The sequence below is a fragment of the Antechinus flavipes genome, chromosome 6 (genome assembly GCF_016432865.1).
Source record: "Antechinus flavipes isolate AdamAnt ecotype Samford, QLD, Australia chromosome 6, AdamAnt_v2, whole genome shotgun sequence".
Classification (NCBI taxonomy): Eukaryota; Metazoa; Chordata; class Mammalia; order Dasyuromorphia; family Dasyuridae; genus Antechinus; species Antechinus flavipes.
The window spans coordinates 239,252,918-239,275,165 of NC_067403.1; the positions used below are offsets into that span (position 1 = coordinate 239,252,918).

The 22,248-nt window shown below is 43.7% G+C and overlaps 1 protein-coding gene across 3 annotated transcripts in view; it reads left to right on the top strand.

Annotated features, from left to right (window-relative positions):
* PRDM11 (PR/SET domain 11) overlaps nucleotides 1-22,248 on the top strand; it is a 97,486-nt gene that overhangs the window by 38,718 nt on the left and 36,520 nt on the right. For 2 of the 3 annotated variants that reach the window (XM_051966188.1, XM_051966190.1), the window contains exons 2-5: nucleotides 9,090-9,211; nucleotides 10,940-11,043; nucleotides 14,407-14,669; nucleotides 21,557-21,624. In XM_051966188.1, coding sequence (XP_051822148.1) covers nucleotides 9,096-9,211; nucleotides 10,940-11,043; nucleotides 14,407-14,669; nucleotides 21,557-21,624 — 551 coding nt within the window. In that variant the 5' untranslated portion in view covers nucleotides 9,090-9,095. The remainder of the gene's footprint in view (nucleotides 1-9,089; nucleotides 9,212-10,939; nucleotides 11,044-14,406; nucleotides 14,670-21,556; nucleotides 21,625-22,248) is intronic. The other variant, XM_051966189.1, reaches the window with a different exon arrangement.

Genomic DNA, 22,248 nt, shown 5'->3' on the forward strand with positions numbered 1-22,248 from the left:
AGGGTGAAAAGTATGCATAAGTTACTGTATTATATTATTTATTATTATTAATGATGATACACTGCTCCCATCAAAGGGCTCCTGGCAGAGACAAGGTAGACACACCTCAGCATTCACCAGCACAGAGGGCTCCCCATTTCTTGGAGTTCCAATCCCCCTGGTCAGACAAGAGTTGGCATTTCACGATCCCTTGGGGTTGGGCTGGGTACCCATGCTGGGCTCTAGGATTTTGAGGTGGGGCCAGTTGTCTCCTCTAACCCCTAGGGCCTCCTGGAGCTCCTACTGTTTGCTGGACTTGGAGCCTGACTAATCTCTAAGCCTCCAGACTTTGAGGAGCCAGCTGGCATGGCATGCCCAGCCAGCTGGCACTGAGTCCCGTGCTCACAGAGGGGCACCTGCAGGCCACCTTTCTGCAAGCCCTGGGTGACCTCAGACTTCTCTGCAGGGACGCTTCAGGCAAGAACCTCAGCTAGACTGGGAAGCATTGGACTGGAAATCCAGAGATCTGGATTCAAATCCTGTCTTTCCCAGTATCTAGTCTGTGACATTCATCCATCATTTCCCTTTCCAAGCTTTCTATTTTCTTTCACATCCATGAAAAGTCTGCACAAGGTACTAGTTCAGGCGTTAGGCATCTGGAAGCTATTTATCTCAGAACCTGCATTCTAGGGTCCCTCCTTCTTCTGGCACTCTGTTCTGAGGCCCCTCTCAGCTCTGACATTCCATGTTCTAAGGCCCCCGCTTTTACATTCCACATTCTAAGATCCCTCCCAGATTGGACATTCTGTATTCTAAGTTCCTTCTGAACTCTGACATTTTGTCCTTATGGCTCCAAGATTGTAGTCAATAATATAAATCTATCCCCTTAATAATTTCTGCTGTGGCAGGTTGGGCAGCTTGAGGTAGGAGTGGGCGGGGGCAGCAAATAGCAATGAAACAGCAGCCAGTAAGGCTTCAGACCGGTTTTCTCTGAATAGAATTAGAGTGGTGTGGGGAGGGAGGGGACAGACAAACAAGAGACAGAGAGAAAAAAAGAGAGATGGAGAGGAGAAAGACAGACAGAAAGAAAGCAAAAGGGGAAGGAAAGAGAGAGAGAGAGAGAGAGAGAGGAAGGAAGAGAGGGAGGAAGAGGGAGGGAGGGAGGGAGGGGAGGAGAGAGAGAAGGAGAAGGGGAAAGAGAAAGGGGGGACGGGGAATTGAGTTCAAGTGAGTTCAGTCATCTGCCATCCTCTTTCACCATCCCTGCAGAGGTCTGGAGAGAAGAGGGACCTACTTTCAAAAATAGCACACATACAGAATGAGTATGACCAAGTATTGCCACTAATTCCCAGAGTGACTTTGGACTAATGACTTCCTGCCCTGAATCCTTAATCTTTCTTAGGAGAGTGAAGGGGACAGAGGTCTGATCTTTCAGGACTCTCTAGGCTCTAAAATCTAAATCAAGCTCCAAATGGAAAGAAAGTGACCTGACAGACTGTTCATTCCCTGAAATCTCAGGGATCCTAGCTCAGTGTTGGCTCACTCTGCCATCCAAGCAATAGCCAAGGCCTAGATTCAACCTAGGAGGTTGAAGTTGGCTATTTCACAAATATCTATGTATGTCTTAAATGAGGAACAGATAGGAAGTGGAAAATAAGGATTTTTCCCATAGGAGACAGTGCTATACAGTGGAAATCACCTTGAATTTGCAGTCAAAAGACTTCGATTCAAATTTTGCCTCTGCTCCTGTTGTTGTGATCTCGCTCAAAGCACCAGCCTCTTTGAGCCTTAGCTTCCTCATAAAGTGAAGAGAGTGGACTTGATGATCTCCAAGATAGTATACAACTCACGTTTATATAGAGCTTGTCACGTTGTCTCATTGGAGCCTGCCACCCAACCTGTGACATATGTTATTTATCCTCACTTGACTGATGAGAAAACTGGGGAAGGAAAGCGGTTGTTATTGTTGTTCTTTGTCCTTCATTGTTGAAGAGGACCATGACGTCAGGGAGATGTTGCCATGACATATAAGGGAATTGGATTTGAGGGAGGGCGGGCTGGGCAAAGTCACCTGTCTCATTTTTCCTCCAGAGCCATCTGGGTTCAGTGGCCAGATATAGATCAGAACTAGAGATGGCCCCAGATGAAGAGGGAGACCCAGATCTTTTAAGCTAAGGGTTTTAGTTTGACTGAGGAAATGCCCATTCAGTGACTAAGGCTAGGTAAGAAATGAGGCAGAGAATGGCCTCATATTTAAGATTTTTAAAAAATCAATCTGGGAGGGGAAGACCCTGGCAAATAATAGCAATTACTCTTTACATTCAATCTAGATGAGAAAACTGGGGACAGAAGGAAGGAAGGAAGGAAGAGAGGGAGGGAGTGAAAGAAAGGAAGAAAGGAATGAAAGAAGAGAAAAAGGAAGGAGGGAGGGAAAGAAAGAAGGAAGGGAGAAGAGGGACAGAAGAAAGAAGGGAGAGAGGAAGAGAGGGAGGGGGGAAGTAAAATAGGAAGAATGGAGAGAGAGGGAGGGAAATAGGAAGGAGGGAAGAAAGGGAAAAAGAGAGGAAGGGACAACTAGATGACACAAAGCAATAGCTCTGTTCAAGAAGACCTGAGTTCAAATGAAGATTCAGACATTTGACACTAGCTTTGTGACTAGACAAGTCACTTAACCCTGACTTTCTTTAAAAAGAGAGAGAAAAAAAAAGTGGGAAAGAAGGAAGTAAAAGAGAGGGAGGGAGAAAAAGGAGAGGAAGAAAAAGAGAAAGGAAAGGAAGGGAAGAGAGGAAGAAACTATGCTAAATGTTTTATAGATTACCTCATTTGATTCACACAACAACCCTGAGATAAAGGCTATTATCCCCATTTTACAGTTAAGGAAACTGAGGTAGAAAGAATAAGGGACTTGCTATGTCTAAAGTCAGATTTGAATTCAGGTCTTTCAGATTCCAGCATTCTTAAACACTGTGCTACCTTGCTGTCTTCAGCTCTCATCTTTTGAACTTGCGCTCTCTAGGATTTGGCATCTTCATCTGAGAGGAAAAAAAAGCCTTAAAAAAAAAAAAAAAAAAAAGCCCCTTCAACTTTCCAGGGATTGTCATGTGGTTTATCTTGGGGATGGGAGGAGAGAAACGTAAACTACATTGGAAAACCTAAGTCGGACTTTCAAGGCCACTGAGCCCTACATCTGGCTGCAGGAGGACCTGCAATCAAATCCTGCTCTTGGATATATGCCTCAGTCTCAGTGTTCCTCATCTGTAAAATGGTAGTAATAATAGCTCCTACCACAAAGAGATGTTGTTATCTAATGCTTGGAAAGTGTTTCATAAGTGCTTCATAAAGGTGGGCTATGCTTTTTGTATCATTCATCCTCTGCTTGAATCCCACCCTTGCAGCTCAGTCTGCAGATCCGTTCTGGGCTGGGTGGGATAAACTAGAGGGAAGGCAGACAAAGTCTCTGGGGTGGGGAGCACTCATTTCCATTTGCCAGATTCAAACAGAAGGGAGAAGGGAGCCAGGGGAGTTTCAGCCAGGTACTGTTCAGGGCACTGGCCCAAGGCTAATAAGGAGCAGCTTCCACCGGCAGGCAGGCAGGCAGGCAGGCAGGCCAGCTCTCCCTCTCCTTCCGCCCAAAGCACCCTGGTCCCCGGGGCCTGAGCGAGGCCCCCTGCCCCCCTCCCCCATCCTCAAGCGCTGGCCCTGAGCTCAGCCCTGCCCCCACCCCAGCACCTATCACACAGAGCCAGACACCCAAACACCCGCCTCCTCTTCTCTTCCTCCACCATCCCCCTCCACCCCCTCCTCCTTCCTCCTCTCCTTTTTCCAGTCCTGTGTGTCCTGGTGAGGCTTCAGGCCCCCAAAAGGAGCTCTGTTGATTTCCCCCTACACACACACACACACACTCCTTGGGAAGAAAGCCAGGGGCCCCCAAAGTGGCCCACTTAAGGGGCCCCTCTCCAGCTGGGCCTGCCTCCAAAAGGGCTCCACTGAGGGTGGGAGGGGGAGCTGAGCTTCTGAGGGAACTCCCCCTCTTCTCTCCCCCTCTTGGGCACACAGCAGCCCAGCTGCCCCCCTCCCTGGCCTCCCGGCTTCCGCCACCCTCCCGAAACCCCAGCCAACTGCCTGCCCCCAAGGCCAGCATGAAGGCACATGTCCCTGCAAAGAATGTGGCCCCGCTGCTGCCTGCTGGGAAGGTTAGTAAAAAGCAAAGAAGCTTCCCCCTCTCCCCGCTCTGCTGCCCCTACGGCCTCCTTCCCCCTGGACTGCACCCCCTCCTCCCCTCCTAGGTCAGTCTCCTCAGCCTGGCCTCTCTCTGAGCTCTGTTTCTTGCCTCTTTTTTCTTTCCCTTTTCCTGCCTGGGGTCAGTGACGCGGAGAGTCAGCTGGGAGAATGGGAGCAGCCCAGAATCTGACACCATCTGTTCCTTACCTGGGTGGCCTTGGGGAAGCCATTCAGCAGCAGCTGGTCTCAGTTTCCCTGTATGTAAAATGAAAATGTTATATTAGTTGCTTTTGGAAATCATAGATCCAGTGCTGAAAGTGATCTCAGATGTAAACCCCCTCATTTTAAGGTCCAGAGAGGGGAAGGAAGTGACTCACCTAGAAGCCCTTATTTTTGCCTTCCTCTCCTGTATCCCTGACAGCAAGCCTTCTACATACAACAAGTGCAGAATAAATGCTTACTCAGTGACATTGCATTGATATGGCACATTGCCACCCTGTATGGCTCTGGCCTGTACGGGTTTGTCTTGGACTTCTCTGCCCTGTTTTGGACCCAGGAGGACCATAATTACCTGCTTATGTTGAAGCTTGAGTTTCATTCTAAGATATCATAAGGTATAGGACTCAGAGAGACCTTGAAGATTAATGAGCTTATACAGCCATACAGGTTTATACACACACACACACACATACACACACACACACACACACACACACACACACACACACACACATATATATATATATCAGAGTTGAGATTGGAACTTGAGATGGAACATGACCATACTGGTCATATAATGAATGGATTAGTCACTTTCTGTCCTGTGCCTCAGTTTTCTCTTCTATAAAATGTGACTAATACTGCCTTTATTACCTGCTTCAGAGGGAAGTGCTTTGCAAACTATAAAGAAGGTTGGAGATGAGGGGATAAAAAATAGAGTTAATTGTGTTTACCAGAGTCAGGCTGCTAGCCAGCTGCCTAGCTGGATTTGGGGACCCCAGTATTGTGGCTAAAAGGGACTTGACTGTTTTGAAATGGATATAACCAGGCAAGGCTTACAGGAGTGACTTTTTATGTCTGAAGTGCTGGGAGTCCTCTTTCACAAGATGGAAGACAGTGAAAAACAAACAAACAAACAAAAAAGGATTTGCAGCTGTCAAAGGTGAAAATTTACCTATGCATATATTTGTAAATAAAAAGCTATAAAAAATAAAAATAAAAATAAAAAGGGCCCTAGAAACTTAAAAAAAAAAAAAAAAAGATGGAAGATGGTGGCCTGTGATCCATCCTTCAGGCCTTGAGTTTGAATCCAACCCTATGTTTCCTAAAGAGTTTACAGGATCCTGGAGACATTTCCAAGCAATGGGTCTTAAAAGGAGGGGCTAAAATGTGGGGGGAGATGCCCTGGCCGTGGCAATCGGAGATATGCAGCCTAAACATAAACTCTAAGCTTTTCTCTCCCATTCAAATGCACCATCTCCTCCCCTTAGCTTCTTTTTGCCTTACTTGAGACTTATACTTTGTAGGGAGAGAAGGATCTCACGTGGATGGGCGGAGAGGGAGATAGCCATTGCTGGAGGGTCTGTGAAATGATAGAATCAAATACAGTGTTGATGGAGCTCAATGAATCCAATTATTCTGGAAAATGTTTCAGAGATATTTGAAAGCAGTGACCCCCCCCCCTTTATTTCTTTGTATCTTCAGAGCTTAACACAATACCTGGAACACGACAATTGTCGATTGATGGATTGACTAATTGAAAAAAAGTGATTAATCTATTCATAATTCATACTCTCATCCTGGGATTTTTATCTTGATGGTCAATGGCAGAAAGAAAAACTCCATTTGCCTCAAAACATCCACAGCAGCATTTTTCTCAGGCTAGCTGGATGCCCAATGACTGAGGGAAATGGTTACTGAAACTGCAGAAAATCAATGTACCGAATGGTCACTGAACTCAAGGAACAGCAAAGTTGAAGAGCAGGAGGAGGAGGAGTTTATAAACAGACAACTGCCTGGAGGAGGGGGAGAAAGGGGGCAAGAGAGACCTAAGTTCATGCTTTGCCTCTGGCCACATGACCACTGGCAAGTCCTTGAACTTCCCTGACCTCTCAATTCCAGTGCCTTCCTTCTGTTAATTATTTCCTAGTCACTCTGTATACAGTCTGATACATTTGTTTACTTGTTGCTTACTCTAATACATTGTAAACTCTTTTCCATCTTGGATTGGTTCCTTTGTATCTTTGTATCCCCAAGGAATACACAGAGCCTTAGTAGGTGCTCGGTGATAACTGATTGGTCAGCAGTTCTTAAACTATGGGTTACAGCCTCATATGGGGTCTCTATTAAATGTGGGGGCTACAAAATGTTGATTTATTATCAGCCCGTGTTTGATTTGTGTAACTCTTTTACACACCTCTGTACTCAGTTTGCATAAAAGTTTCTAGGGGAAAAGGGATTATGAGTGGAAAAAGCTTAAGAAGTCCCAGACTAGACAAAGTTCAGCTACTAGAAGCTGAAGAGGAGTTGCCTCTCTTATGTAGTTAGAGGAAATTTTTCCCCCATCAGTTTTTCCAAACTGATTTAATGATAGTTCTAGAGCCCTTTTCCCCTTCAAAGGAATAATGAATATGAAGAATTTTTTTTATTTATTTTTTTAGCAGGGCAGAACAATTTTGTTACTTTCTCTTTGTCAGTTGTCTTTCCATTGATATAGATGGGAAAGGCTCCATTCTTTTTTTTTTTTTAAATAGCTTTTTATTTACAAGTTATATGCAGGGGTAATTTTACAGCATTGACAATTGCCAAACCTTTTGTTCCAATGTTTCCTCTCCTTCCCCTCACCCCTCCCCTAGATGGCAGGTTGACCAATACATGTTAAATGTTAAAGTATAAATTAAATACAAAATAAGTATACATGTCCAAACAGTTATTTTGCTATACAAAAAAAATCGTAGTTTGAAATAGTGTACTATTAGCCTGTGAAGGAAATCCAAAATGCAGGTGGACAAAAATAGAGAGATTGGGAATTCTATATAGTGGTTCATAGTCATTTGCCAGAGTTCTTTCACTGGGTGTAGCTGGTTCAGTTCATTACTGCTGTAATGGAACTGATTTGGTTCATCTTTGTTGAAGAGGGCCACGAACATCAGAATTGATCATCATATAGTATTGTTGTTGAAGTATATAATGATCTCCTGGCCCTGCTCATTTCACTCAGCATCAGTTCATGTAAGTTCTCTCCAGGCCTCTCTGAAATCATCCTATTGGTCATTTCTTACAGAACAAAAATATTCCATAATATTCACGAATGTGAAGAATTTAGAGAAACATGGAAAGATTTATCTGAACTGATGCAAAGAAAGAAAGAAAAAAAAAAACAGTAGAAAATACATTCAGTGCCTACAATAATGCAAACAGGACCACAGAATTCAGGTTAAAAGTAGTGACCAGGGTTGTTCTGGAGGATTGCGAACAAAGAACACTTTCTTCCTTTCTGTTAAGAAGTAGCAAAAAATTGCACGTGCTTCCAGTCACAGTTACCATGTTGGGTGGTGTTTTTGAGTTGTTTTTGAAGAAAAAGCTCTGTACATATTTCTGAGTATCAGGGAGGAGAGGTAGGGAGATTTGCTTATTGGCAGGAAGTTGTATTAAAACAAAATTTGTCTATAATGCATAAAGGAACATTGAAATCTGGATTAGGAACAAGCATTTATTAAGTGCCAACTGTCTTGGCTAAGCTCCTTAGAGATATTATCACATTGGATCTTTGTAGCCCCCTGGGAGAGAAGTGTTGATATCATTTACATTTGAGAATTGAAGAAACTGAGTCTAAGTAGTTTAAGTGCCTTGTCCCAGTGTTGAAGACTGAATTTGAATTCAAGCCTTCCTGATTCTAGGATCAGTGCTCTATCTACTGGGGCCACGTAGTTGCAATAATATTTGAACAACCTCCTATAAATGCTTTTCTGACTCTGGTCAAGGCATTTAGCATTTCTGGGCCTAAATTTCTCATCTGTGAAATGAGAGGGTTTTCCTCTGTGATCTCTAGTCCCTCTCAGAGCTAAAGCATCTGGTGCAAGTGGGACTCGACTCAGGAAGAGTTCACATCTAGTCTTAGTTCTTACTATCTATATATCCCTGGGCTTAGAATACTTACCCTCTCTGTATCTCAGTTTCCTCATCTGTAAAATGGGAATAATAATAATAATACCTATTTCCCCCCATATTCCAGGAGGTTTTGAGGAGAAAATAATTTAATATAAATTAAAAGCCGCATATATGCTAGCTATTATGATGATGGTCATCATCATCATCATCATCATTAAACTCTTGATCCTGAAACCATAAGTATCCATTGGCGGGGCACAAAAGAGGTAGGATTGTCAAAGCTTCAGAGCTATGGATTTGAATTTAAGGCTGCCTCTCTTGTCTTTATCCCCTCTCTAGTCTGTTCTGCTACATGCTCAGGAACTGAGTGGAGCCTTCTTAGCCATGCACTCTATGACCTGGACTGGGGGCATGTTTGAGGGCAACCTTTCCTTGTACCCGGGCCAACCACTGGGCCTTGATGTCGCTGAGTAACTTCCTATTTAGCCTAGGCTGCTTCGTGCCTACTCCGCCTCCAACCCCGTGTCTCTCATGGCTTCAGGCAACCCCAAGACCGGCTTGGGATAGAAATGGCATTTCCTCTTGGCCAAGATACAACTGTTTTTGTCATTGATGTTCTTAGAGTTTCCTCCAGAAATGGCCAGGGTTTACTGGCTTCAAGGGTAATAAGAAACTGATTCCTATCCCCCAGCCATTCCCAACCCTGCCTGCTTCTTCACTCACCCCTTTCCCCTTCCTTCTTTGTTCCTTTCCCCCATCCCCTTTTCCCCTGTCCCTAGAACAGAATGACTGAGAACCTGAAGGCCTGCTTGGCTCATACCCAGGCTTCCATGGGGGAGATGGTGACTGTGAAGACAGAGGTCTGCTCACCCCGACAGGACCAAGAGTATGGCCAGCCCTGGTAAGGCATCTCCTCCCCTCAAGCTGCCAGAGAGGGCATTTAGGGTAGTATCTGGGTTGGGGTTCATTTCACTTATAAGGAAAAAAGCCTCAAGTCATAAGAATCATTGGATTTGAGAGATTACAAAAGGGGCCTTCAGACATAGAATACCGAATTTCCATGAGTACCTAGAATATAGATTTTCTTTTCAAATTTTATTTTTGCTAATTTATAAGCATTTAATTTTTTTTCTTCCTCTTCACTGGAACTTGTAACATGTGCATAATCAAGCAAAACAAATTCCTGAATTAGCCATGTCCAGAAATGCAGGTCTCATTCTTTGTCTTGAGTCCATCCACTTCTTTGTCAGTAGGCGGGGAGCAAACTCCATGATTTGTCCCCTTAGAGTAGTGGTTGGTCCAAATTGCATTAATCAGGGTTCTTAAGTCCCTCCAAGTTCTTTGTTTTTGTGATGTTGTTGTTATTGAATACCTTGTTCTCCTGGTTCTGTTCTGAGTGACCAGTTCATATGGGGTTCATAAGAGTCTCCACATTTCTCTGAAACCATACCCTTTGACATGGGACAATTTCTTGTGGGACAGTAGAATTCTGTTATATTTTTAATTTGTTCACCGTTTCCCCAATTTAATGGACCAACCCTTGGTTTCCAGATTAGGTTTGGTTTGGTTTGATACTACAAAAAGAGCTTCTCTAAAAACCTTGCTACATTTAACTCTTTCTTTGATCTCTTTGAGATATTAGTCAAATAGTTGTATCGCTTCAGAACATAGAAGGTCAGAGCTGGAAGGCCCTTAGAACATAGAACATGGCATCAGAACTAGATAGAACCTTAGAACGTAAAATTTAAGAAGTAGATGGTACCTATTAGAACAGAATGGACATAAGGAAAGAGCATATAGAATGCTAAAAATGACTTGATCCTTAGAAGACAGAATATAGGAGATCAGAGTTAGAAGGGCCCTTGGAACGTAAAACATGGGTTTCAGAACGAGGTGGGATCTTAGAACATAAACTGTAAGGAATGAATGATACATATTAGAGCAGAATAGACTTAAGAAAAGAGCATAAAGAATGTTAGAGATGACTTGGTCCTTAGAAGACAGAACATAGAAGGTCAGAGTTAAAAAGAGTCTGAGAAAATTGAACCTAGAATTTTAGAAACAAAGAGATATTAGAACATAGAATGTTAATACTAGGGAGATGGCAATATCATAGATTGAGATCTAGAAGAGATTTTAGAGATCATGTCATTCACACTCTCCCTCTCCTCATTTTTTTTAAATCAAGAAAAGGCCCAGAGGAGCTGCAGGGAATACCCTAAGATCAAAGAGCTCCCAGAACACAGTGGATTAGCCAAGTCTTGAACCCATTCTACCAACTCTTCCCATACTGCCTTAATATTTACATTTGTCCAATTTTGAACTGAGACCATATAGAGGATTATTATTAGCTTAAAGATCTAGGCAGTCCTTGATCAAGCCAAGGGACATTTATGGTAGGCGGGGCACACAGGACCTACCTTGTCAACAGGTGGGGTGGGTCTGGCTTGATTAACTGGGTAATTAAAGGTGATGGGGAAGCTAGGCTGAGACCTGGAGGGGGTGGAGGCAGGGGGATGCCCTTCTAAGATAGTCATCCCGGCCTCTAGCTTTTCTTAACTATCCTTAGTGCTTGGCCCAACCGAGTTTCTCCTCTCTGTTTCCTTGTCTCTTTACCTGACCTTCCCAGCTCCGGAAGGCCTGACCCTTCATCCATGGAAGTGGAACCCAAGAAACCGAAGGGGAAGCGAGAGCTGATCATGACCAAGAGTTTCCAGCAAGTAGACTTCTGGTGTAAGTGGGGCCTTGGCTGGTATTCCCTGCTCCCTTTCTATGAATCTTCCTCCACCCCGTTGGGGAAGGAAGTTAGGAGGGACCTCAAGTTTGGAACAGGATGACATGCTCAAGCAAGTTCTTAGAGACCCTAGAAGATTATGGTGAGGTGGTAGTCATTGACAATTACTATTAGAACATAGAACCTTAGAACCTTAGGAGATAGGAGAAGAGAGACTCAGAACTGAGGAACTGAAGAGTTCCCTACTCCTTCTCTGGGCCTGAACATTCGGAGGGATTGAGTGGGGCCAGAAACCATGTCAAGGAGACAATCTGGAATCATGGTCAGCAGGCTTCCTTCCGTGCGTTCTCAAGCAATGGGAGCCCAAGTTCTAACTATAAATGAGCCCAGTCTTCCATATGCAGAGTAGTGATGGAAAAAGTCAATCAATCACTTATTCAACAAGTATTTATTAAGGGCTCACTATGTGCAGACACTGGGCTAAGTCAAGGGATACAAATAAAGTCAAGAAAGCAATCCCTGCCCTCTTGGAGCATACAATCTAATGGGAGAAACAAGGTGTAAAGAATCATGTCCTTACAAGGTGTTTTCAAAATAAATAGGCAGTAATCACAGAGGGAAGACATTAGCAGTAGGAGGAGAAAAGGTATCAAAAAAGAGAAGGTGAAAGGGACCATTCAACTCTAGCTTTATACTATGTTTTAATTACAAAACCTCAGAGATAAAAGGAACCCCAAGGGCTTTTAGTCAAACCTGTCATTATTCATTTTTTTTTTAGTCATGTCTGACTCTTTGTGACCCCATTTGGGGCTTTCTTGGCAAAGATCCTTGCTGTTTTCTTCTCTAGCTCAATTTACAGATGAGGAAACTAAGGCAAACAGGATAAAATGAATTGCTCAGGGTCACATAGCTAGTAAGTTTCTGAGCCCAGATTTGAACTCAAGAAAATGAATCTTTCTGACTCCAGATTTAGTCCTCTATGCACTATGGCACCACCCTAGCTGCCCTATGAACCCATCATATCTGGCACAAGGAACTGCATTATAAAGTACCAGAGAAGTGGTCCTCTAGCCTTAGCTTGAAGGCCATCACTGGACGGGGGGCTCCCTACCTCCTATGGCAGCAGTTTGGATAGCTGCAATGATATAGAAGATTTTCCTGACATAAGGCTTAAATTTGCCTCTTGGAAACGTGTCCCCATTGCTCCTAATAAGAGTGCAAGCGTAGCAAGTCTGCTCTGTCTTGTACATATTAATCTTTTAAATGTCAGACAACAGGTACCATGTCTCTGCTTGGGCTTTTTCTCCTTCAGTGGATTGGTTAACTGCCACATGTTTCTTTGGCTGATCTTAAATGGCATGAATTCAGAATCTGGGAATGGCCTTCCTTTAAATGTAAAAGAGAGAACATTAGAGCTTAGAAGAGGCCTTAGAACACAGAATAGGAGAACTAGAAGGAACCTTGAAAAATGAAATGTCAGCACTGGCAGGGATCTTAGAACCAAGAATGTTAGAGCCAGGAGGGATCTTAGAAAATACAATGTCAGAGCTGGAAGAAACCTTAGAACACAGAATTTGAGAGCAGGAGGGACTTTGGAAAATGGAACGTTAGAAGTGGAAGGAAATTCAAAACCTAGAATATTAGCGCTTAGAAGAGGCTTTAGAACACAGAATATGAAAATTGGAAGGAGTCTTAGAACCAAGAATATTAGACCCTGAAGGGATCTTAGAACATAGAATGCCATAGCTAGAAAGGATCTTAGAACATGGAATATCAGAGCTGGAAGAAATCTTAGAACTCGGAATATGAAAACTAGAGGAATGTTGGAAAATGGAATGTCAGAGATGTAAGGAACTTTAGAGCACAGAATATCCTTAGGACACAGGATTTGAGAGCAAGGGACTTTGGGAAATGGAATGTTAGAACTGGAAGGAAATTCAGAATATAGAATATCAGAGCTAGAAGAATAGGACACAGAATCTGAGAGCTAGGAGAGGGTCTTAGAACCAAGAACATTAGAGCCTGGAGGGATCTTAGAGCATAAAATATCATAGCTGGAAAGAGTCTTAAAACATAGAATATCAAAGCCAGAAGAAGCTTTAAAACACAGAATATGGGAGCTAGAAGGCACCTTGAAAAATGACCTGTCAGGGCTGGAAGGGGTCTTAGAGCCAAGAATATTAGAGTCAGGAGGGACTGTGGAACATAGAATGTCAGAGCTGGAAGGGACCTGATGATAAAGAATCTCAGAGCTAGAGGACAGCATAATGGGAAGGCCCATAGATCAGTTATCAAGAATTAGTTTATTTACTATTATTTTTTAAAATCCCTCCTATTTCTGTCCTCTTTGAAAAGAGAAAAACAAAACCAAAATCCTTGTAATGAACGTGTATAGCAAACAGACACATTCTCTCAATGGCCGCCTCCACAAAATGTGCTTTCCCACCTAGGCTCTGGCTCTCTCACCTCTTCGTCAGGAGCTGGGCGACATATTTAATTATGAATCTTTGGAATCGTGCTTGGCCATTGTTTAATAAAACTTTATTTAGTACCTACTATATGTATGCCATGGGCCAGGTGCTGGGGATACAAATAATAAGAATGAACCAATCCCTGCCCTCAAGGAGCTGACTCTAATGGGGAAGGGAGCAATTGTTTCTAGAAATGCCTACAAACTAACTGCGAATAAATACGATGTAGTCGAGTGCTGTGGATTGGGTGGGAGGGAACTGGCTGTGGTGGGGCTTGGGAATGCCTTCTTATGGGAGATGATCTCATTCACGGATCATAAATTTTGAGTTGGAAGGAACCTTGGGACATTGAGTTCAACCTTCTCATTTTATAGATGAGGAAACTGAGGTCCAGTGATGTTACCCAGAATCCCAAAGAAAGAAACTTGGACAGTTGGGATCTAAATTTACCCCAATAACAGCTTTAGAGTAAATCCAACTCTTTGATTTAAACAATACCACCACCACCAACAAAAATAATAATAACTAATATTGCTATGGTACCTACTATGTGCCAGGAACTGTACTTAATGCTTTTTACAAATATTCTATCCTTCGATCTTCATAACAATCCTGGGAGGATAGAGGATATTACTCCTACTTTACAGATGAGGAAACCAAGACAGACAGAGGTTAAGTGTCTTACCCAGGCTCCCACAGGTAGTAAGTGGCAGGTGTGAAATTTGAACTGATTTTTTTTTTTTTACTTGAAGCTCAGTAGGCTATATACACTCTACCGTGCTGCCTGCCCACGCCCAATTGTTTGGTCCCTGCCATCCCTGGTCAGGTGAAGCCATGGAGAAGTGCCCGCTGTAAAAACTAATTCCCTCCTTCTACCTTCTACCCCCTCAGTCTGTGAGTCCTGCCAAGAATACTTTGTGGATGAATGCCCCAACCATGGCCCCCCCGTATTTGTGTCCGACACGCCTGTGCCCATGGGCATCCCTGACCGAGCGGCCCTCACCATCCCGCCTGGCATGGAAGTGGTCAAGGAGGCCAGTGGGCAGAATGATGTTCGCTGCATGAATGAGGTTATCCCAAAGGGGCACATCTTCGGGCCATACGAAGGGCAGATCTCGACACAGGATAAGTCGGCCGGCTTCTTCTCCTGGTTGGTGAGTCTTCCCTCTGCTGCTCACGAGGGGCCTCCTTGGGGGGATTCAGTGCCAGAGAGCCTAGGTTTCAGCTTCCTCCACAACATAAAAGATGTGGGTTGTAGTAAATCCTGCTGTGCCCACAGAGGTCCACGGTGGCTAAGGAGCTCATCCTGCAATAGGATTGGTACATTGGCAAAGACACTGGGTTTGGATTTAGGGGCCCTGGGTTCAAATCCAGGTTTACCACCTCTGTGACTTTGGGCAACTTTTTTTTAACCTCTTTCTGCCTCAGTTTCCATATTTGTAAAATGAGGGAGTTAGAGTCATTGATCTCTAAGGTCCTTCTTAGCTAATATTATAGGATTACAAGATCTGCTTGGTGCAAACAAAATGGCTTCAGGATGAAAAATGTCAGAGTTGGATGAATATGCTACAGCCTTCTGCATTTCCTCTTTCTTCCAAAATTTCTGGGATGCAATATGCCTAAAGCTGGAGGACATAGTGGACCCTCTTCAGCAAAGCTTCATATTTTCCTAACATCTCCCAATAGAACCCTTACCAATTGTGCCAGGAAAATAGGGCAAAAACCTGGACATCTTCATCAAAGAAATTAAGGGGAGGTGGAGGGGCTGAAGCTGGTGAAGACAGGGTGATGGGTATGGTCAGGGAGGGCAAAGCAGAGCTCCTAAAGGAGATCCCTCTGGTAGCGGTGCTCCAGTGGTGAGGAACAAAGGACCTTAGATCTGAGAATGTCAGACCTGGTAGGATCTTTTGTACATAGAAATGCTTTAGGATATAAATGTTAGAGCTGGGCAAGCCTTAGAATGTGGAATGTTAGAGCTGTGAGGGATTTTAAGACAGAACATGGAAATTCAGTGATGGAGGGACCTTAGAACGTAGAATGTCAGAGCTGGGAACAACCTTAGAACACAGAATGTCAGATCTGGGATTGTCCTTAGAACAACAGAATATCAAAGCTAGGAGGAATCTTAGAACATAGAATGTTAAAACCATGAACGATCTTAGGACATGAAATATCAGTGATAAGAAGGACCTTAGAATACAGAATGTCAGATCTGGGATTGTCCTTAGAACACAGAGCTGGAAGAGACCGTAGAACACAGAATATCAAAGCTAGGAGGAATCTTAGAACATAGAATGTTAAAACCAGGACTTAGGACATGAAATATCAGTGATAAGAGGGACCTTAGAACACAGAATTTCAGAGCTGGGAGGGATCTTAGAATATCAAATGTCAGTGATAAGAGGGAACTTAGAACAAAGAATGCCAGAGCTGGGAGGATTTTTAGAACACAGAAGGTCAGAGCTGGGAGAAACCTTAGAACACAGAATGTCAGAGCTGGGAACAACCTTAGAACACAGAATGTCAGAGCTGGGATTATCCTTAGAACACAGAGCTGGAAGAGACCTTAGAACACAGAATATGAAAGCTAGAAAGAGTCTTAAAACAGAATGTTCAAGCCAGCAATGTCTTTAGAACATGAAATATCAGTGATGAGAGACCTTAGAACACAGAATATCAGAGCTGAAAGGGAGATTAGATGTTATTTGAACTAGTCCCACTCCTCTTTTGTGTGCAATAGAAAATTTTCAAAAAGCTTTTTCCAGCTCTAAATTTTTGATCTTATGATTCCAAGCCCCAGAGAGACAAGAGACTTGCCAGAATTACACTGCTGGAGAGGGGAAAGAGCCGTGACTCCAGCCTGGATTTCCTGTCTACCAGTCTGGAGCTATTCCTATGTTGTGACTTTTTCAGAACAAGGGCGTCCCCCAGGAAGCTGGAGACAGGGTGTGTTGGGATGACAGAGGCAGCCTTCTTGACTATGGGCTGGCGAATTTGGACCTCTATTTGGGCAGCGACTGAGGCAAAAAATGGCCCACTTTTGTGGCCAGTGTGGTGTCAGGGCTTGACCTTGAACTCAGCACTAGCAGACTTGGCTTTGAGTCCCTGCTGCCAGCTCTTGGGCAGTTTCTTTCTCTGCGCCTGAGTTTCCTCATCTGTCAAGCGAGGAGTTTGGAAGCCTAGTTTTGAGACTCCTTGTGGCTCTCAATCTGTGCTCCAAGGAAACCACTAGCGCCTGTCATTCGCACTTTTGAAGTCCCATCTCCTTGTAAAGGCTGGAGTGACAAAAATGAAACTATCCCTGCCCTCAGAGAGCTTCTGCTCCTCTCTGCAAGATGACGTATCACCAGAATGGCCATAAATGTGCCTCTTTAAATTTTTCAAAGCACTTTAATGTTATTCTGTGGGATCCTTCCAACCCTTGTGAGATGGAGACTTTGGGAATGGCTGCCCTTGTTTTAAAAGTGAGGAAACTGAGGCTCAGAGAGCCTCCATGGTCACTTGGTTTGTAAGAGCAGGATTTGATCCTTTGTCACTGTAGAATCAAAGTCCGACATCTGCCTCCCAATATCAGTTGCTGGAGCAGAAGAGATCATTTGGTCCAGTCCCCTTCATTTCACAGAGAAGGAAACAGGCCCAAAGGGGCTGGGTAGGGGGGAAAGATTTATCTAAAGTTACCTAGCTAGCAGGAGCAACCCCCAAATTTCTACCCCATTCTTCTTCCAAGTCCAATCTTCTTCCCCCCCATATCACAATGATTTTCTACTCTCTATGGAGACAGATATTTGAAGCTTCACCTTTGTTAATTGTCAACAAGCATTTCTTTTTAAATATATTTTATTTTTTTAAGAATAGTATTTTTTCAATTATACATAGACAATTTTCTTTCCTCTTTTTTGTTTCTCAGTTACATGTAAAAACAATTTTTAGCCTTCATTTAAAAAACTGAGTTCTAAATTCTCTCCCTTTCTTCCTCCCCACCTCCTTCACTGAGAAGGCAAGCAAATTGATATAGGTTATACATGTATAGTCTTGCAAAATATTTCCATATTAATCATGGTATGAAAGAAAATGTAGACAAAAATAAAGAAAACTAAAGAAAGTTTAAAAACTGTGCTTCAGTCTCTATTCAGACACCATCAGTTCTTTCTCTGAGGATGAAGAGCATTTTTCTTTTTTTCTCCACTTGAGTATCTTATTTTTTTCAATTACCTGTACAAATAGTTTTCAACATTCATTTTTATTTCTTTGTTTATTTGTTTGTTTATTTGTTTTTGCTGAGGCAACTGGAGGTAAGTGATTGGCCCAGGGTCACATAACTAGAAAGTGTTAAGTGTCTGAGGTCAAATTTGAACTCAGATCCTCCTGACTTCAGAGTTAGTGCTCCCTTCACTGTGCCACTTGGCTACCTCTTCAATATTCTTTTTTTTTTAAAATAACTTTTTATTGACAGAACCCATGCCAGGTTTTTACAGCATTATCCCTTGCACTCACTTCTGTTCCGATTTTTCCCCTCCCTCCCTCCACCCCCTCTCCCAGATGGCAAGCAGTCCTTTACATGTTAAATAGGTTACAATATATCCTAGATACAATATTATGTGTGCAGAACCGAACAGTTCTCTTGTTGCACAGGGAGAATTAGATTCAGAAGGTAAAAATAACCCGGGAAGAAAAACAAAAATGCAAGCAGTTTATATTCATTTCCCAGTGTTCTTTCTCTGGGTGTAGCTGCTTCTGTCCATCTTTGATCAGTTAAGGCTCTCTTTATTGAAGAGGTCCACTTCCATCAGAATACATCCTCAAACAGTATCGTTGTTGAGATATATAATGATCTCCTGGCCCTGCTCATTTCACTCAGCATCAGTTCACGTAAGTCTCACCAGTCCTCTCTGTATTCATCCTGCTGGTCATTCCTTACAGAACAATAATATTCCATAACATTCATATACCACAATTTACCCAACCATTCTCCAATTGATGGGCATCCATTCAATTTCCAGTTTCTAGCCACTGCAAACAGGGCTGCCACAAACATTTTGGCACATACAGGTCCCTTTCCCTTCTTTAGTATGTCTTTGGGGTTCAATATTCATTTTTTATAAACTTTTGAGTTTCCAATTTTCCATCCTCCCTTCTTTACTATATACATCCCCAACACAATAGCATGTACAATCATTTTTTTAACATATTTCCAGTCATTCAATAAGCATTTTTTTTTTTTTTGGTGAGGCAATTGGAGTTAAGTGACTTACTCAGGATCACACAGCTATTAAGTATTAAATGTCTGAGATCACATTTGAACTCGGGTTCTCCTAACTTCAGCCATCTAGCTGCCCCTCAAAAAGCATTTCTTAAGTGCCTAATGGGTACCAGCCAAGCAGGGAATATAAAAACCAGCCTAAAGAAAATAGTTTTTATCACCAAGGAGCTTGCATTCAAATAGTACTTGAGAGAAAGTTGAAGGGTCAGGATGAGGATGCTGGAGAAAGAAGACAGAGGATGAGGCTCTCAGAAAGGAAAGAAAAATGAGTGGGACTGGCTGGATCTTTCACCAAAATAAGGTGAATAAGTCCAGGAGGGAGTGACCGGTCAGTGAAAGGGGCTATAAGAGCAGTGGATAGTACTCTCTAAGAGCTTCTCAAACGCTTACTTGGTGATGATGTTGATGATAATAATAATAATGTCACATTTGTGACATAGAATTGTAGGATTGCTTCAAATTGAAAGGGATCTTAGAGGTGATTGAGTCCAGCTCCCTCATTTTACAGAGGAGGAAACTGAGTCACAGAGAGGTTGAATGCTTTAAATCTCTTTCTTTCCAATCCAGTGTGGCAAGAATTGGGAGTATCAGCCATTCTGTTTTACACATGGCGAAACTGAAATTCAGAAAGGCAAGCGACCTGTTCAGAGTCAAAGCCAACATGTGTCAAGTTCAGGTGTCCTGACTCTCAAATGGAGCTCTTCCCATCATAGCACAGAGCTCGCAAAACCTCAGATTTCCATAGTGTTCTCAAGTCTCAAGTACTTTCCTTAGGACACCTTGTAAGTCAAGGAATATTATTATCCCATTTACCAGTGCTGTAAAGCAAGTCACTCAGGACCACATTACCACCAAAGCCCTGGGGAGCTGGGACACCAGTTCAGGCTGCCTGATCCATGACCAGTAGCTAACTGGGGGATCACCAACCACATCATGACCTTTCCACAATTTCTTGTATTATCAAGAGGAAGGACAGGAGATTCCCCTCCTCAGGCCTCTTCTAGGCCCAAATCAATGACCCTGTGATCTTCACTCCCCTCCGAGGTCTTGTTTCAGTTCCAGCCTCTCTCCCCCAATTTCCCATTCAGAACCTTTGCTGCCATTTTCTCCCTACCCAGAAGGCTTTGGGCAAAGGAGCATCTATTTCTATTCATAGCCGTGGTGGGGAGCCTTTTAAGAGGAAAAAGGGAATAGCAAATAAGTCACACTGTCCTGTTCAAATCAGAGATCTTCCAAGGCTCCCAGGTACCCAGGCTCCTCATAGCCGGTATACACCATTGTCTGGAGTTACGCTCCAACACTGCAGTTATCACTGAGGAAAGAGTTAAGTAAGCAAGCTTTTATTCAGTTTCTGTGTGCCAGGAACTGTGCTAATTACTGGGGTTACAAAGAAAAGGGAGGAAAAACAATCCCTGCTTTCTAGGAGTTTAGTTGTGGAAGGGCAAATGCAAACAAGCGTGTACAAATCATTTATTCGAGATCAGAAGGAAGCCAGAGAAGCCAGAAGACAGGGAGGGAGGAGGGAGACAATCCCAGATTTCAGAGACCCCGTTTGAAATGCAACGTTAGGAATTGGAGTGTCACGTGTGACTGGCAGCAGGGAGACCCATATCATTGGCCCTCAGGCGTCTGGGAGCATATTTATGAACAGAGGAGGAGAATGTCAGAACTGTTTAGAAGTTGGGCTTTATACATCCCCATCCCCATCCCCATCATACAGATGGGAAAGTAGAGGGTGTTTTTTCCTTAGCATGCCCTAGTTGTTCTATATATGACTGGGTTTAGGCCAGGTCAGGGATCATATCCTATCTAGTAGCACTGTCATCTCTTTGCTGTCCACATAAACATTCCATTTCCCCATTTTTCAGCTTCTTACTGTGGGAACCATAATCAGATTGCTGATATGCCATTTGAGGCAGCTAGGTGGGGCAGTGGATAGAACTTCAGACCGGAATCAGGCAGCTCTGAATACAAATTTAATCTCTCTCAGATACTTACTAACCACGTGACTCTGGGAAAATCCCTGAGTCTCAGTCTCAGTTTAATCATCTATAAAATGGGGATACTGCTCAGGGTTGTTATAAGGATCAAATAAAATAATATTGGTAGAACATTTTGCCAGCTTTAAAACCCTGTATAAAAGCTGATTTACATTATCATTGCTGTTTCCTTGTGTACCACTCAGCATCTCTGGGACTTCCCAGACCCAAACCCAGATCCCTTATCACCACTCCCATGATTCTTTGCTTTTTTTTTTTTTTAATGTCTCTAGCATTTAGTGCAGGAATTAGAGACATATTGTCGTTGTTATTCAGGTATTCCAGTCAGAAATGATTCTCCTTGGGAGCTTTATTGGCAAATATTGGAGTGGCTTGCTATTTCCTGCTCCAGCTCATTTTACAGATGAGGAAACTGAGGCAATCAGGGTTAAGTGACTCGTCCAGGGTCACAGTGACTGATCTCCTTCAGGTTTGAATTCAGATCTTCCTGACCCCAGGCCTGGCACTCTATCCACTGTGCCATCTGGTTGCCTGGATTGGAGATACAGTAAAGGTTTAATAAAATGCTTTCATTCGTTCATCCAGTGAAGGACTTAGAATGTTGACAGAGCCGTGCTGGGGCCTGTTTGCAGGAAAGGGCCCCGTGGAGCTGAGCTCAGGGAGGGAGGGTGAGAGGGGGCTCTTCCCCCATTCTGAGTGTGAGGGGAGGGAGGAAGCGCCTTGGCTTGGCTGGTCCGGTTCTGCCCTGGTTTTGCCAGTCTCTCTCTCTCTGCCTTTCCAGATTGTTGACAAGAATAACCATTACAAGTCTATCGATGGGACAGATGAAACCAAAGCCAACTGGATGAGGTGAGTCCTGCTCTGTCACGGGCGCCTCTTTGTCGCCCCCCTAATGAGGGAGTCAGGGAGTGGGGGGCGTGGGGGGGAGTGCCATGAGAGAGAGGGAGGCAGCCTCCATCCTCTCATCTTTTCCCATGCTTTGGAAATATCTTACTCGGTGTGACTCGACTTCCTGCCACTGCCCAGCCAAAGGGTCAGAAGAAATGACTCTGATGCCATGGGAACCCTGAGAATAGAGAGGAAATTGGCCCGTGGCTGGTTTTCCGCAAGGTTTTCCTTGAAGGGCTACTGCCAGGCAGTGGAGGCTCGGGCCTCTTGGGACCGGGGACGGGCCAGGCCCTCCACCCAGCTCTCCAGGGCCTTGTGCTGCTCCACTGCCCGTGTCCTACGCGGGAGGGACTGGACTCTAGGAAACTGTGGACGAGGGCAGCGGGTGGATTTCTCTGCTTCGCCAGTATGTCCCCAAGCCTCCCAACTGTTCCTAGATAGCTTCTGTCCCCAAGAGGACGCCATCTTTGTCCTAAAACTTAGTATCCTGTCGGGTACATTGGTTCCTCCCATCTTTCATAGCATGTTCGCTGTGGATGGGCCATTGTTGTCAGGGCTGGGAAGCAACTAGACCAACCCCTACAT